This window comes from Puntigrus tetrazona, chromosome 13 (genome assembly GCF_018831695.1).
Source record: "Puntigrus tetrazona isolate hp1 chromosome 13, ASM1883169v1, whole genome shotgun sequence".
Taxonomy (NCBI): domain Eukaryota; kingdom Metazoa; phylum Chordata; class Actinopteri; order Cypriniformes; family Cyprinidae; genus Puntigrus; species Puntigrus tetrazona.
Genome location: NC_056711.1, coordinates 24,867,326 through 24,884,484, shown reverse-complemented (window position 1 = coordinate 24,884,484; position 17,159 = coordinate 24,867,326). Strand labels below are relative to the sequence as shown.

The following is a 17,159-nucleotide window of genomic DNA, read 5'->3' as shown; positions in this document are numbered from 1 at the left end:
GTCTCCCCCACTGAAGTGAGACTGTATTCATCACACGCAGAGATAATTTTCTCTTAAAGGAACACTCCACTGGCTGATATGATTACTCAGTTTGCTGCTGTAACCATTGCAACAGCAGGCGGCGATGAGCTACGCTAAGCTATGCTAAAAGTGCTATGGCCAGAGCCGGAGATCAGCAGAATGTATTCAGAAACGTAAAAACTCTGTTTATTAAATCTGGGGGAGTTGGTGCCTATTTTCAAAAAAGTGGACTGTTGAATGTTTAATTTTCAATGAGATAAAGCTAAACCAACAGCTTTTAAACCAAAACAATTTACCTACACATTTACGGCCAAAAAAAAAAAAACAGCGATGTAATCAACAGGTTTCCGCTACGTCTTTACCTGAAGGCAGGCATGACATCATGTCTCAGTTGATATACTGGCAACACTTTTTTTTTACAGCTTTATAGCTCAAATAACTTTTATGGATGACTTCAGTGTGTGCTTTACAAAACATGAGACTGACATCTGTTAAATTCTTTTGTAAATGTCTTATTATAGCCATGGTTTTTGCTTTTCTATGGTAATCGATATTGTCAAATGATGTATTTAACTTGTAATGAACCTGGAAAATTCCTTAAGTAATATTACACTTTTTTTCAGTTTTCATTTCCTTTTAACTGCCATATATCCTCATATTTTGGATGATGTGATGTGGCTGGAATCCAGCTTTAGCAAAAAAAAACTTGTTTTGTTTCTTCAATTATGCTATTTTGGTATTCAAAAACCTTCAAACAGGTTTGTTGTTTTGGTTGGGAGGGGCTATCAAATTAAACATGGACTGGATTGAAGATGGCACTGAAAGCCTCTTCTTATCATGATAACCTGCTTTAGACCTTTTCTGAAGACAATGAGAAGGATAATAATAGCATAATGGGAAAGATGAAGCAATTGTTTTCTTCTTGGGAAGATCATTCTACATCCAGTCCAGGACTCTAGAAATTATATCAGCTCTTGCAGTCAGGAAGCTGCCAGTCTGCCAAGAGCCTTTCCCACGGAATCACCTCACGCTTCCCACTGCACCGTCTGAATGAGAGACCTTTTTGTGTCTGACACAGAAACTAGGAAAGAGAAAGAGAGAGAGAGAGAGAGAGAGAGAGAGAGAGAGAGAGAGGGTTCTGAAGAGTAGGAAACTTTTAAGTAGATCAAAAAGGTGCGTTTGGAGCCAGATTCAGGGCAACAGCGGAAAGGAAACTTGATGAAAGTGTATGAAAGATGTGCACTAAGCACTTAAATGTAAGAACGGTCCGATGTATGAGTCTGGAATTTGTCAGCACATGTATAAACTGTTGTTTGATCCTGATTTTGACTGGATATTGCTCTGGGACATGCTATGTGGGGTGGAGCTGGCCACATCCTGTAGAGCTCTGGCCTCTGCCTGCTCCCTCTGAATGTGTGTTTATGTGCTTCTCTTGTCTGGGGATCAGGGGATCACACCCATCCCATGTTGCGAGTAGGCCTAGATATGTTTGAGATGAAATATTGAAAGGCAGTGCATGTATTTAATCAGGTTTAAATAGTCATCTTTTAGCCTTCACTTATGAAGTCTGGCTAGTGGCATTCAGATGGTTTGAGTTTGTTGGTCTGTGCTGCAGTCTGCGGTAACGAAAGGCTATTTTGAGTGCATTTTGTCACTGTTTTGCCTGCTTTTGCAGCTGTGCCTGTTAATGTCATTTTTCTGAGCCTTACCGAGTCTCTCAGCAATCCTTTCAGTCACAGCAGCAGGAGACTGAGCTTAAGAACCACTTTAACTTGAATGAACTGTCAGTCAGATTTCAGGTCTTCAGGGGGTTTATTTTTTTACATTTATTTATTTTTTAAAGTCGTGTATTCTGAAACCGCATCAAAGATTTTAGTACATTTCACTCTGGATTCCGAGGGGGTTTGCAAAAAAGTACTTGTGTGTCAATCACTTTACTGTGAAGATCAGACACTTCAGAGTTTCAAAAACAGTTGCATGAGAGCTGACACAAACTCCTTTTTTTTAGCATTTTTTTGTCATGAAGCTTGAACGAATCGGTCAGTAAATGATTCAGTGACTTGTCTCTAGTTTTATTTCTGAATGAGGGAGAGCAGTTGAGTGAATTGGTTGAGCAAATGATTCAATGACTCACTGTCATTATAATTTCCAAATGAACAATTATTTTGTCGAAATGTATTAGTAAATGGTAAACCACTCAATCATAAAGACTCCTTTTTCTAAATATATATAAATGGATATTATGGCGGGACAATATATCGCACTGACAAGTTACACAATGTCGCATTCAGTATCACAAATTAATCTATGGCTCTGTGTGTTAAATGACACTCCATTTGAAAGCAGGTGATGGAGATTTACTGCTTTACTGACTACATGTGCATGACTATAGCATGCAATATATCGCTCAACCCTTATTAATATGGTTGACTAAATTGGTTGAGTAAATGATTCAGTGATGCATCTACTAGAATAACTCGCTGAACTGACAGTAACATCAAACACGTGTGACAAAAATAGTGTTGGGCAGTTTAAATAGACTATTCTGTGTTATCAGTAACTATGGATAATGCCAGTTACCATAATGCCAGAGGTTAAAGTAATTGTTAAAGAAGGTGTCAGCATAACAAAGGAAAGGTTTTACCACAACTAACACAACAAACAGATCTAATCTAGGTTTGAGTTTGTCACATTTTATTAAAATAGCTTTGCTTGAGTGCACAATAGCACATTATTTGGAGTGTAAACAGACCACAAAACCGATGAGAGTCACAGATGGAAGAGACTGGATCTGTCTATGTAGGCTAACTAAAAAATACACAGACTTTTGAGTGATGTCTTCACAATGTTGCCCAAATAGAATATGTTGATGTTGTTTCTGAAGCATGGGTGACTGTAGCATATGAAGATTTTAGCTGTTGTTGTGCCTCAAGGCTGCTGTCTCCCATGGGCGGGTAGAGCTCTCGACAGGCTTTGAGCAGAGCTGGATTTTTTCCAGCTGCGTTTTTGTGAGGTGGAGGGCCATATAGCAGCAGGGTCCTAACACAGTGCCAGACAACTTCATTATCCAATAGAAACCCAGTGTCTTTTTCCTCTCCCTTCCCCTTCTCTCATACTGTCTAACCACTGCATCAGACATGAGGATGATTTGTTAGTATAATTCTTTGAATGTGTGTTCTTTAATTGTCCTAGTTATGGTCTTGAACATATATTGTAGATGTGTTAACAATTAAGTCGGCTGTAAAATTCTCTCAGAAGAATATAGGAAACTCAAGGGAAATGAAATCATTGAGCATTATGGTTAAAGCATTAAAGTATTTTTTGGGAGGTGATTTATAAACTCTGCACTGCATGTGGACATATTTTATTGTTGACTTTGTTTAGGATTTCATTTGTTTGCTGTTTAATATTACTCACAAGATCAGTTCAGTACAAACTGCATAACCTATGCAAACAGCACGTCTGGTTTCATTAGCTGTGAATCACATTGGTTTCATTAGCTGAGTCTTAACCAACACATTTCCAGTCCAACAGGACTGGAAAGACTACGTCATTCAGCAACACACTTTGACTTCCTTTGTTGGTTACATTAACTGGAATAGGGGAAAAGCCCATTGCTCAAGAGATAAATGCATATACGGGTTCACTTTTTAATTGCAGAACACTGTTGACCACTAACATGAGAGTACTGTAAATGCCAGTAGGTTAGCCAATCAGAGAGCATTTATGTCTTAAAAAAAGACTTATGGAAAGAAAACAAAAACAGCAAAAAACAACAACAAAATTACCATCACTATTAGTAATCTTGTAATTTTAGTAATTTTGTAATTGTAAATGTGTATTTTATGTATTGTGTCTTTTGTTAACTTACATCATTGGCTGCTGAGAAACTTCACAGAGTAAGAGTTTCATTGTCACTGTGATGTCAACTGACAGTTTCCTGTAAATAATGGTAGCATACTGTTGAACTGTGTTGGAAAAAAAAAACGTTTTGTTTACACAAAAATATTAACATTTGATAATGAAAAGAAATTATTTTTGAGCATCAAATTATGATTTCAGACTGAGCATTTGACACTGAATTCAGCTTCAGATAAATAAATAGAAAACTCTTCATTTAATCTGTAGTAATGTTTTACTATATTTTACACCAAATAAATACAGATTTGGTAAACATTCAATCTTACAGATTTGAATGGTAGTGTACATATGTTCTGGTACATTATAATTGCACAAGAAGCAGCATTTATATTCACAGAAAAGCACAAATAATTCATTTTAAATTCATTAATTAAAACATTTCTGGAAATTTCTATCATAGAGTAAACTATCCCTTTAATAAAATATGCAGTTTGTTTATCTCAGTCACATTTGGATTTGTTTCTCAGTAATGCTGCACTGTTCTCCTGCAATTTCTAAGGCTGTCAATGTTTTGCCCTAAAAACTGTCACTGTCCCGCTGTTCACTGTCATGCTTATATTAAGATGCACTGCACTCAGAGTTCTTGATTTGTGTTTACACCAGCCCAGGATAAGAATCCCAGAAATACTGAGTCGTGTCTCACATTCCTGTTATATTTGTTCTCTTTGTTTATAGCTCAGCCCCTTTAATTGCTTGCAAGCTCCATTTCCTGTCAAGCCCTGCCAGGTCTCTCCAGACTACAGAAAATCCTCTCTGCTACCAAGCACCTGTTATGTGTGTGTCTGTGTGCAGGACACAGAGACGCTCTGTGCCTCGTAGTTCAGATGTGCCTTTGTGTGAGTCCAAACAGCTCAGCTCAGTGGTCTTTTACGTACACACACACACATATATATAAACACACTGGCGTGCTGAACCTTTTGTGTAGTGGTACAAGCCAGCACGCAATAACAAATGGCCCTGTTTTGATGGAAAATGCTAAAAGTTTGCCTCTAGTCACTTGTTGACATTTTGAACGGCACACTAACAAAGGCTGTTCCTTTCAACTGTAGTTTTCCTGTGTATCCCAGTGCCGTGACATCCCTATTGATATCATAGCGGGCGAGGGAGATAAATGAGCAATTGAACTGGACTTTCTCTCTCTGCGTGTCTGCACTCCACGGTGGCCAGTTAATAACTTAGCCTGTTTATTCTGCCAGTGCTGGCCGGCCGTGGGGTTTCCTGTTTACTAACCAAGCCGCATGCGTGTATGTGTTTTGAGTCTTTCAAAAACAGATACAGGCACAGAAACCAGATGATGCAAGGTAAATAACTGCTTGCTTTTTCTGGTTGATGTACTGAGCAGGGCTCAGCAATTGTTTGCTTGATGTCCCGGGGCCACTGTGAGAGAGGTTCGAGCCAGATGATGGAACTGTCACTTGCTTTGCATCATATGTCATCATTTTACAGCAAACGTATGTTTATGGATGTAGCTGTGGAATATGTAATTTTGGCAGTGCAAGCAGAAAAAAAATATTGTTGCTGAGCCCTGCTGAGAAAAGATGAATGTGTGTTGTGATGCCTCATTACAGCAACAACATGAGGTGAAGCCCCTTCACACAGAGGATTAGATTAACATGTCAAACTCAATCCATATCTGTCAGTGCAGGAAATACCTGGAACTCACTCAGATTTTTCTTTTACCCCACCTTCATCTCCAGCTATTTCCTGAAAAACCACCATCGCAACAGCATTGATGTTAAATTCCGTTTTCACTGCTGCGTTTTTTTTTTCCAAGAAGCTGGGTGGTTGTGAGAGTTGTGCCCTTTGGATTGTACTGTGGCTTGCCGCTGAGCGTGACGACTGGGCAGGAAAAGAGAACGAAAAAAAACCTAAGAACTGTGGGATTGATTTAGAAGAGAGAGAGATTGAGACGATGAAAACACAAAAGCTGGATAATTGTTCAAAGCATACTTATCAGTGAAATCATTTATGATTAAAGTCACTCGTTGTCGGTAATCATTTTTATATTTTTGTATTACTGTCAGTTTTCAAAGTAATCGTTTGTTGCATCATTAGAATATTTTAAAATGATTATACAACATCAATAATAATGATAGTGATAATACTTCATTGTTTTGCTAATGGATCTTGAGTGTTTAAATATAGGCTAATTAATGAATAACAAGGCTATTAGCATAATTAATCTTGAAAAAAAGAAAACACAAACTACATGACAAAAAGTTGAAAGACAGGAATAATGCATAAAAAAACAAAGGAAAGTAAAACGGGAGAAAGAAGAATAAGACAATATACATTTATTGATAAAACAGAGAGAAACTGTTAGTGAACTGATTATATTTTGAATATGGAAAGAGTTGTTTCACTGATATGGGGGAGGGAATTAAAGACTTTGTTTTACTGAAGGACCTTCCACCCAGAGGACAGTCTGAACTAAGCAATGTTGATAAATCTGGAGAACACGAGTCCATAGCGATATGTGCAGAAGAAAGGTTTTGGGGGAGATGCTGGTTCTTTTCAAAGCTTCTTGATGGTCACATCAAAGGCTTTGTAGCTGAGCTGCACATGTTTGCCATGATTTCCTTTACAGTGTCAGCACCCAGACAGAAGCTTTGTGTTAGCTCAACACATAAATTCAACCACTGAAAAAAGGCTTTGTGCTTCGTTTGTCGACGGTAAGAGCGGAGTCATGTTGACACTGCAAGTGCTGTATATGGAGGAAAAAGCTGTTGTGCATAGCTCAGACAGCTGTGCTGGATCAAAGCTTTCTGGGTTTTGGGGATCTGCAGCATCTGGAAGTGGGTCAGTGCTGGCTCTTGCTCCAGCTGATGACAATCTTCTACTCCAGGAGAGACGCTTGCTCATCGTGAACAAAGTGACCTGCAGAGGCAGCATTGGGTGGTGTCGTTGTTTTAATAGCTGTATTGTTTACGGTTTCTCAGACAGGACGTATTAATGCAGCTTGCTTTTGCAAGGAATGTTAAAGACATGTTTTGAAGTCACAAAATGTGTACTATACAAAAAGTTAGTGCCTTCAGCCTTTAATCACTTTAGACCACTCATGGTTTGGATCCATTATACCTAAATTGTAAAGAGAGCTTTCTGAGAGCTTTTTATAGAGGCTGGGAAATTTGAGTTACATTGCTGTCTATGAAGGTTCAGAAAGCTCTCGGATTTCATTATAAATACCTTCATTTGAGTTCCAAAGATCTTACAGGTTTGAAACAACATTTTTTGAAAATGTTCAATTTTGGGTAAACTCTCATACAGTTCCTAGCTCGTCAAACAAAGCCTAGCAAAGAGTGCTTTCATCGGTGTGTTTATCAGGTGATGGCTGCATTCCAGGGTTTTTTTTGTCCCCCATGGAGCTGGTTTTGATTCTTACCTGAGCTGAGCAGTGCGTAAACGGCTGATTAAGTGCGTTAGAATGCTGTACGTTCCGCTACCTTGCCTCCTCCACCACCCTTTCTCACAGCTTGACCTTTGCCCTGGTTTTGTCTGTGCCATTCTCCCAGCTGATCCCCCTCCCTTCATTATGCCTCAGGCTGTTTTGAAAACAAAAGTTTGTGAACAAAAGATTTAAACTCAGACTGTCATCTCTATTTGCTTTACCAGTTCTCCCATGATCTCCAAAGCAAATGCACTGTGTACATTTTTAAAAATTTTAGCTAAGGCATTCAAATAATTAAACGTATACATACATACATACATTTTATACAGTAAACAATAATTATTAATTAATGTGTTAAATTTGTAGCCCTGGCTGTAACAGATAATATTGGTTGCATCTTCTTATGAGCAGTCTAGGACAGGATGTGTTTGAGCATGTGACTGTGTATATGTACAGTATAAGACAGTATTGTGTGTGTATAAAGGGAGTAGTTCAAGTTAATTCATCTGTCAGGAAATGAGTCGAATGAGAAGAAGGCTTTTAATAAACTTTAGAGTGGGCCTCAGGTGCTGCCTCAGGTTGCAGGTTTCTGCTTTAAGTCTAATTTCTTTGGCCTATCCGTGAGGAATGGCTTCATATTTCCTCTTCCTGGGCTTCAAGTTATGGGTCTGTGATCCACAGAGACCCAGCCTGACACAGAAGAGCTGCATACACCCTACCATGTCTACAGAGATGATGATGCAGTCCTGCCTCATGGACCGGAGCAGCAGCTTTTTTAAGGTGAGACACATCGACGCCGTCTTCTGAGCTATGCCTCGTTTTCCGTATGCGCCTGTTTGCATGATCCGGATGTAGATTTGCATGTGCTCCGTTATCGCTTCACAGAGCTTTCTATATTAAAATCCACACAGGTTTGGAACGACATGGCTCAGTGACTACATTTACATTTTTAGATGAACTGTCCTTTCAGGGTTCATCTCAGTCGGACCGAAATTGTCAACGCTAAATGCAGTTGTAGCTAAACGCCGTGTGATCCAATCACTCAAACCACATTCAGAGGTAGTCAGAAACACGCGATTTGTCCACGATTGAATGCCACTGTAGTTTACATTTTACACAGTAATGTGTCAACCAGCAATTAATGACGCACTGAACCACGCCATCACCCAAGAAGCTTGCTTTCAGTGCTCGTCCTACTTTCGAGCCAGACAGAGCGCAGGTTAGTCGAGGCCTCTGGAGACCTCGTGGAATGCCGCTCTGTCTGTTCTCTGTGCCGGCGCTAAAGCTGCAGAGCTCAAGAGGTTCTCAGAGAATGATAGATGCAGTTGTTATCTCTTCGAGCTATTCCAACAAACATAGAGTGAATGTGTGAATGTTTATGTAATTATTTCAGGGTGACCTTACTTTTCCCTCCAGCATGTGTTGTGAATATTTCATGCAGGGGGAAGCTGTATTGTAGTTGCAAGTGCAAGCTTTGTTACATGTAAACAATCAGATGCGGCCAAAGTCAAATAAATCAGGCTCTGACACTAATCGGCCGTGATGAATGCATGATAAGATTATGAGTGTCAGTGAACAAAAATTTATATTCCTCCTTGTTTCCTTAACAGAAAACACTCCTGTAACATCTCTCCTCTGTCATCAGTTTAGATGATCCTACAGTGGAATGTGGTGAGCGGATTGAATTTTACCTTTGTCATCTGTTAAAGGAGCAGTTCATCAAAAAAAAAAAAATGTACTCGCGCTCATGTTGTTCCAAATATGTATGACTTTCTTGTTTCCATAGAGGACTGATGGTGAATATTCAAAAAATTTCCTGGATGCTCTTTTCTAAATAATGACATATTCAATAGAGTACTGGCAAGAAGACTTAGACATATGGAAGACTTTTATAATGCGAGGAATGCACAACATCAAATTATTGTTGATACCAATTCCTCTTATGGCTAACAACGGATAAATGGCTGACTAAAACACTATAATCAGTTGTTTTATGTGCTACAAGGCAATACAGCAGCATAATGTTCAGTATGAACATAGATATTCATTCTGATGTCATTTCATTATTAGTGATTTTAAAGATCAGCTATAGTAAGTGTCAGATGATGATAAAAAAGTTATTCGATTTTATCGGATTATATGTTAATATAAATGATAAAACTAATTTAAAAAATTAAATCAGTAATATTAGCTGATAAACAGCAGACTCAGTTTAAATTTAGACCATTCTATTTAAATATTCCTAGATATAAATGAAAATTCTGATTAGGATGTACATCATTAAATCAAAATCTTATTTTTGAGCAGGTATTATCTTGACAAAAAGGCAGTCATACAGGTATATCATTATATGAAATGATATGAAAAGAGTGGCTAAGATTTTTATTAAAATTTAAACTTTAAACATTTTCTTCCATGCCATAAATATAAAGATTTAAAAAAAATAAGATGAGGATGTGTAAATGTTGACCGAATGGTGATTTTTGAGTGAACAGTCCCTTTAATTGAATAAGTCTGCTGCTGTCACTTTGAGTGTTTATGTTTCAAAAACTCCTCTCAGTGTTAGGGCTGTGTTTGGCTGAAACAAGCGTGCTAGTAAAATGTCAGCACATAGTTTCCTAGAGTCTTGGCTGCTTTGTATGCTGTGAATGACTTTACCTCACGGCTGGTTAAAGGGAGGCACGGATGACTGCAGTGTTTGGAAGAATTCTTGATCTCGCCAGTCTCCAGAACACCAGCCAGCACCTCACAGGCATCAAACTTTCCTAACAAATGTCCAGCCGACGAAAATGCACCTTTTATTCTGCTTCATCACCTCTTTTAATGGCTCATCAGTAAAGCTAAAGTCGTTATCTGCTTTTGGATGAATTCATCGGCGCAAGCTCAGTGATTTGTTTTATCAGATCTCTTCTGTCTCAGCAGGGCTGTGTCTCTTAAGTGTAAATGATTGATGGTTTTATTGTTGTCATTCATTGCTGACATTAGCTCTGAGTAATTTACTGTGTTCTTATGAATGTCAGCATCCAATAGAAATAAACATTTATCTCATTTAGGTATTTTTTTGGTATATAAAAATTAGCTAATAATTATGTTTTATTTTACATTTAATTACATTTTATTTTCCCACTATAATATTTTATTTCCCCACTATAATATTTTTGCACAAGTGGCAAAATCTTAAGTCTCTTATGCTTACTAAGACCGCATTTGATTAAAATAAAGTAAAAACAATAAATATATTAAATATTTGTATTCTTTGATTAATAGAAAGTTGAAAACAACAGCATTTTTTTAAAGTATAAATATTTTGTCACAATGTATAAGTCTTCACTTCACTTTTACCACTTTAATGCATCTTTGCTGAATACAAGTATTTAAAAAAAGACATGACATGTCATGCACACACAATAAATCATATATTCTTTGTGTTATTTTCTGATTGTATTTATTGCTAGTCAAAAGTGCAAAAGTAAGTGCTTGTATTTAAACTTGTAAATACTTTATTTAGGCCAAGCTCAAGGATAAGTTCTTCTTGCATGCCGCTTTCTGAGAGTTTTTATTTATATGATTAAATTAGTTTTGAGGTATTTCTTGACTAACACATGGAACCCACTGAGCTGTATCAAGCCATTAGCAAGCCAGTTTATTTTATGTTGGTTTGATAATTCTTGACCTTTTAAGTATGTAGCTCATTCAGCAATAATCTGCAGCGTTTTGTTGCGACTGAAGGCCTTTAGGGTCTTTAGAGAGTGCTTTTCTTGGCTGTGAGCTGTGTTTTGAAAAGAGCCAAGAGTTGGTGTGTAATTGTGGTTTGCTGACTAAGTCTGAGATGAAGTTAGAGAAATGCCTCTTGAGTGTAGGCGGAAAATGCTGGCTCAGATAAAAAAAAAGAAATGCAACAGAAAGTGTGGACGGGTCTCTACTTGTCTGGTTTATGGTCAGTGCTTCACTGAAATCTTGACTGTCTCGTGCATGAGTGCTTAGCTGGAAGTGGTAGTGCTTAACTGGAATTTCTGCAGGATAAAAAGTTCAAACAGTTAATGCAAAATAAATAAATTAATTAAAAAAGGGAGGGAGAAAAAAATAACAACCTGCCTCCTTCTGGCCATCAGGAGAAACATACTACGACAAAACTAAGTGACCTAAAATCACTATGATTCGTGTGTTTTTAAGCGGTCAGATCAGCAATAAAGAGTATCTTGTCTTAAACAGATTTTATTTTCTTTCTTTATTGTGTCTATATTGTCTGTTTCACTTTACATCGACCTCGGGTCAGTGTTTCGTTTAGGAATAATGAAAGGAAATGTACAGACAGTGCGCTTTGATGTCTTTGTCTGAATCGTTCTCGTTGTTTGCTGTTGAAAGGAAACGGACGCAGTTGCTGGCTTACTGGGAATCATCTCATGATGACTAATTCCAGAGACAGCCACTTCCCATTCGTACAAAACTTCAATGACACACCAGCACACATTCAGAATGTCTTGTGTTTTCTCTCTGTGTGTGTGTGACTACAGCTGATTGACACATTCTCCACGGAGATCTCAGAGCTAAAGCAGGAGATGGTTCTGCCAGCCAGAGAGCCGGAGACCGAGATCTTACAGGGGTGAGTCCTTCCTTCGGATTGAATGTGATGTTGTGTGCGTTCTCCGTTGCACAATGGGGTTGCGAGGTGTGAGACAACATTTCAAATATTTCATGGATTATTTTTTTCAACAACAACAAAAAATGTATTTAGTCATTCAGTATTCAGTTTCGCAAACATCGGCTTGAGATTCGTTCTCAGTGTTTGTTATTGTACTTCCCGTGTTCTCCAGCAGGTGGAGCAGGTCTTATTTTTGAGCCGTAGGACATTCTATGCTTTTGCAATACCGCATTTCCACGAAATTTAAAATCAGGTGTTTCACAATCACCTTTCAGAAGTTGGAAAACAACTTAACAAAAAAAAAAAAAAAAGAGTCTTAATTTTTTTCCCCCTCATTTGATATCACTGCATTCGAAATGAGACAACTAACAAACATTTCTAACATTCAGAATATGATAACAAATAACAAATAAACTAATGATAAAAAAAAATAGTTCTAATTTGGGTCTAGTACTTTTGTTTTTACAGAACCGACAGATCAGTGTAGGTTTGGAAAGCAGGGGGAGGTCTTACTTCCTCTCAATCTGTAAAAACTTGGCTAATTAAACAAAATGGACAATGGACACGAATATTTGATTTAATTATTGTATAAATTAATCACATTAGTGAATTAGCAGGGGTAGCATGTTTATAAGTTCACATTAGTTTGTGATGTTTTACTTTAGTAGTGTAACTGGCAGTTACAAAATTTCAAATGCATTGTATGCAGATGTGTTAACTAGAGAACACTGTTGTTTAAGAAATTCATATTTTATATGCATTACATTGAACAAAAATGACATTTTTAAAATTATTCATCAAATTCATTCATCAAATAATCCTGAAAAGTATCCAATTTTTTATCAGAAATATGAATCGGAAAACAGTTTTTTTTTACATTGATATTAACATGAAATGTTTCTTGAGTACTAAATCTGCATATTAGAATGATCTTCATAGGATAATGTTGCACAAAATAATAGAATAGATTAGAATAACTTTCCTTCATTTCCTGTTATCAGTAGTTATCTGGCATTCTTACAATTTGCAATTTTTCTTTTAAATGATCTGCTATAAACCATGTATTGTGAAATAAAGGTTTCTTTCTCTATGTGTATATCTGTAGTCTGGAAGGAGAGGTCAGCGGCCTTTTCCTTCAGTCTTCTGCCTGCGCTGGTACACCTGGGGTGAGGGATTCTGGATATGACTCTCTACGCAGACGCATGAGCATCCTGGACAGACTGATGCAGACACACTCTGTATGGTTGTTACTGTCTCTCAGTGATGAGGAAGCCAGACGCATTCTGCAGCCACAGCCGGCAGGGGTAATGACAAGAGCCACCTTCATTCACAACAATAGGTTCTTTTGTTATTTATGTTTTATCACTGTCGGTGTGTTTTATTTGGTGTCTGTTCTGTCTAGAGTTTTGTGGTGAGGAGGTGTTATAAACTGCAGAAAAAGGTGATTTCCCTACGTATGGACAGTGACACACTGATTGTTCGGGACTTCCCAGTTAAAGAGAGCCAATATAGTAAGTTTATTTCCATTAGAAGACCACTAATAGTGTGCATATCTGCATCATCTTTTTCATTTCTTTTTTTTTTTTTTTACCTGTCTAATTATTTGGAATTGCATTTTATGTCTAATTCTTAGAATGATCATGCATCTCATCAGAGTATATATATATATATATATATATATATATATATATATATATATAGAGAGAGAGAGAGAGAGAGATAGATAGATAGATAGATATATATAGGATCATATACACTACACAGCATACACTAACATTCAAATGTTTGGGGTCAGTATGTTTTAGTTTTTTTCTTTTAATACATGAATTAATATTTAACAAGGATGCATAAAATATATGAAAAGTCACATCTTTTTATTATATTTATGAAAAAGTGACAGCTTGTTATATGGAAATTAAATAATTTGGTTGGAAGCAGAACTTTTATTAAATGTAGGAATTGTTCATAAATATATATTTTTTTAACACAACAGTTTACACAAATGTCTGGAAATACTTGTATGGATCCAGTTGTGCTAATGCTGTTATTCTACTTAAATGAAATCAGTTCAGTTTATTATCTTTATCAACACAGTTTATGCACTCTGCTTCATTCCCATCTCTCTGTTTTTGTCACTTTCTGCAAATGCAGTAATAAGTAAGTGGGTCAGATCCTGTGTGACTTGTGTGAAGGATGTTTAAATGTTCAAATTTGGCTCTGTTTACTTTTCCCTGAGAGAGAGACTGTTAGGTCATTTCAGTTTTTCCAATAGCAATTCCTGTGGTGTGTAACTTACTGTGGTGTGTGTGTGTGTGTGTCTGTGTGTTACTTTATTACAGCTTTTTCTCTGGAGGGCTCAGGGATCAGCTTTGCAGACCTCTTTCGACTGGTGGCGTTCTGCTGTATCAGCAGGTAAGATGATCCCACAAAAAATGTCTACAAAAACAGCTTGTTTAGTATGTATAAACGGGTGGACAGTGACCTTTTATTCTTTGCTGGCGTTACATATTAATCATATATAAGAATTTTTGCTTTATCCTTAAAGTCTAAACTGTTGAAGACTCAACTAGTAATGATTACACAAGCATAGATCCCAGACTCAGCTCAAAACTACAGTATTAACTCAACCAATGGAGCGAATTTAAGGTGGGACTATCTATTTTACCAGCCAATGAAAAGGGAGTGTGCACTGAATGGGAGTGCGCATCACCTTTCAGAAAATCTCCTGAAGTTCTCAGAATAAACCAGAATGTTTGTGGTAAAGTAAAACCAGATGATGCTGTTTCAGCTGCATTCCAGTACTGAGGACCAACACGGATAATAACAGGAAGGAAGGGTCTGACTAGAGAGCTTGGAAAAAAACAGAATGTAATCAAAGTTATTCTGTCTTAACCTGTTTACATAGCTAGAGTTCACTCATATAGACTAAGTTCTGTAACAAAGAGGTTTGCGAGACGTAACAAATCCGTGCAAGGTCTACATCAATGCCACGCAGAAAAGTCAGTGGATAAACACAGCCCTCTCTCTGCCAAACTCAACCACATGCTCCCATTATTTCTCTCTCTCTCACTCTCTGTTTTTCTCTCTGACTCATTCTTTCTTTCATTCTCTCCACGAGAGCACACAACGACTCTCAGCCCAGATATTTCTGCTGTTTAGTTTTTAGTATTTGGCGTGACTCTAAAACTCTTTTGAAGCATTTTAGTAATGTTTTTAGCGCTTCTCAACATTCGTCTGTCCTCTTTAGGGACGTTCTGCCCTTCACACTGAAGCTGCCCGAGGCCATCGCGGCTGCAAAGACCCCTAAAGATCTGGAAGAGGTGGCCCAGTTAGGAAGAAGTGAGTTTTTTTTTTGCTTTCCAGAGTTTTACTGAGCTTAACTGCTGACTGGTGAGTTTCTCACCAAGACAGCGTAATTGCTCCTCTAATGACCCTCAACTTTTTTTGTGTTTATTGTATGTCTGTGTGACTGGGTGTGATAGTTTGTGTACTGTAAACCTAATGCAGGTCTCATCTTGAATTTAGGGTAGAGTTTTTATATAGAATTATAGGGATTAGTCATGCATCTGATCGGAGTAAAGGCTGACCTAGTAATAAACTGTTTGCTTTTGTTTGTTTGTTTGTTTGATGTTTTAGCTTAATTTATACTTTTTTGTTATGCTGTCAAAGGCACATTTCATGTTACAGTCAAGTTATGGTCCATAAGTGTGCTGTGGTACTATATGTCAGTATACTAACGTTCAAATGTTTGGGGTCAGAGTTTTATTGACAGAGTTTTATTGACAGTCAGTGTATCAAAGTTTAGTCGCCGTTGAGCAGTTAAATCTGGTTGAAGAATTTAGTTAGGCATTTCATTTACAAGTAAACACTAACTCTTGAAACATAAAGACAAATGCACAGAATATATATGCATATGCAAAAGGGATAAACATTTTAAAATTATTGTCCATAATAATAAATTACAAATGATTTTCATGTTGGCCAATAACCAGTTAATGGCCATTTGCTCCAGATTCAGTTTAACTGTTGTTTGATTATTCATGTTTTTTTATTATTACACCGGAGTGTTGACATCAAAGAATATCTAAATGTGAATAAACAGTATCTAAATGACTGAGTAAGAGAAGCTAACAAATTCAACATAATTGTACACATAGTGAGTCTTTTTTTATCGTTTTTAAGTCTTAAAACCTGAGACCTATATGCTGATGAACATGTTGTATTTGTAGTGTGACAACATCCAGCATGTTGTGAAGAACATAAGGCAGATATGTCCTGCAGCATTGACTGTACAGGTGTTACTGTGTCAGCAAACATACTGCTATATTCGACACGTGGCATTTAACAAACAGCTCATGTGGCCGACATATGAAGATGACGGGATGTTGACTAGGTGAAATTGAACAGATGTGTTTGACGCTAGTAAATGTCTGTCAAACAGAGATCTACCTGTGTGCTTTGTGTCTGATTCAGACTACATGTAATCTTGCACCTTACTTGACGTATGTGAGGTAAAACATTCCTGTACTGAGACGTATAAAATCTTAAACACAAAACTGTTGCGGTTTTTTTAGCAGAGATTATGAGATTCATTACAAAATATATTTTATCCCTGTAGCTTTATTTAATTATATGGCAGAATTGTTTGACTTATGGTAAAAAGAGCTCCACATTTTACTGAAGAAAGACTAAAAAGACCTAAACCAAGTTAATGACTTTTTTAGGGATACGTTTTGATCTAAAAAATTGCTTTTTTTCCTAAGAGAAATAAGATGAAGCTTTGAAACAGGATGACCTTTTATTTTTTTTTAAATGACATATTAAACTCAGAGGGGAACATGTTTTTCTCAGGAAGACCGTGCAGTTTGAATAGGATAGGCGAGACAGATAGTCCTCGCAGGTAGTGTATTTTCTTTTTTAAAATAATACAGTTAAACAGCAATGAATTCTGAAATGGCCATGCAGAGTCAAGCTGAGAGCAGTGACGGGTGTGGTACCTCCATACTAGGATCATTTCCAAGAGAAACTCCACCAAGACAAAATTCCAGCTGTTCATTGACTGACGATAATGCCCGGGACAATGGAGGTCAACTGAGGACAAGAAAAGAGTTGAGAATGATGAGTAGAAGAGACCAAAGTTGTAAAACAAAATGCTGTATTTTAAGTGTGTTTACAGAAAGTGAAAAA

At 37.2% G+C, this 17,159-nt stretch overlaps 1 protein-coding gene across 5 annotated transcripts in view; it reads left to right on the top strand.

Annotated features, from left to right (window-relative positions):
- The window catches only part of rin2a (Ras and Rab interactor 2a), a 30,104-nt gene that overhangs the window by 2,838 nt on the left and 10,107 nt on the right, over positions 1–17,159 (top strand). For 3 of the 5 annotated variants that reach the window (XM_043255301.1, XM_043255299.1, XM_043255300.1), the window contains 6 exons: positions 8,012–8,110; positions 11,845–11,933; positions 13,078–13,276; positions 13,375–13,483; positions 14,312–14,384; positions 15,220–15,311. In XM_043255301.1, coding sequence (XP_043111236.1) covers positions 8,051–8,110; positions 11,845–11,933; positions 13,078–13,276; positions 13,375–13,483; positions 14,312–14,384; positions 15,220–15,311 — 622 coding nt within the window. In that variant the 5' untranslated portion in view covers positions 8,012–8,050. Of the gene's footprint in view, positions 1–8,011; positions 8,111–8,940; positions 9,002–11,844; positions 11,934–13,077; positions 13,277–13,374; positions 13,484–14,311; positions 14,385–15,219; positions 15,312–17,159 lie in introns of all 5 variants that reach the window. The other 2 variants (XM_043255302.1, XM_043255303.1) reach the window with 2 other exon arrangements.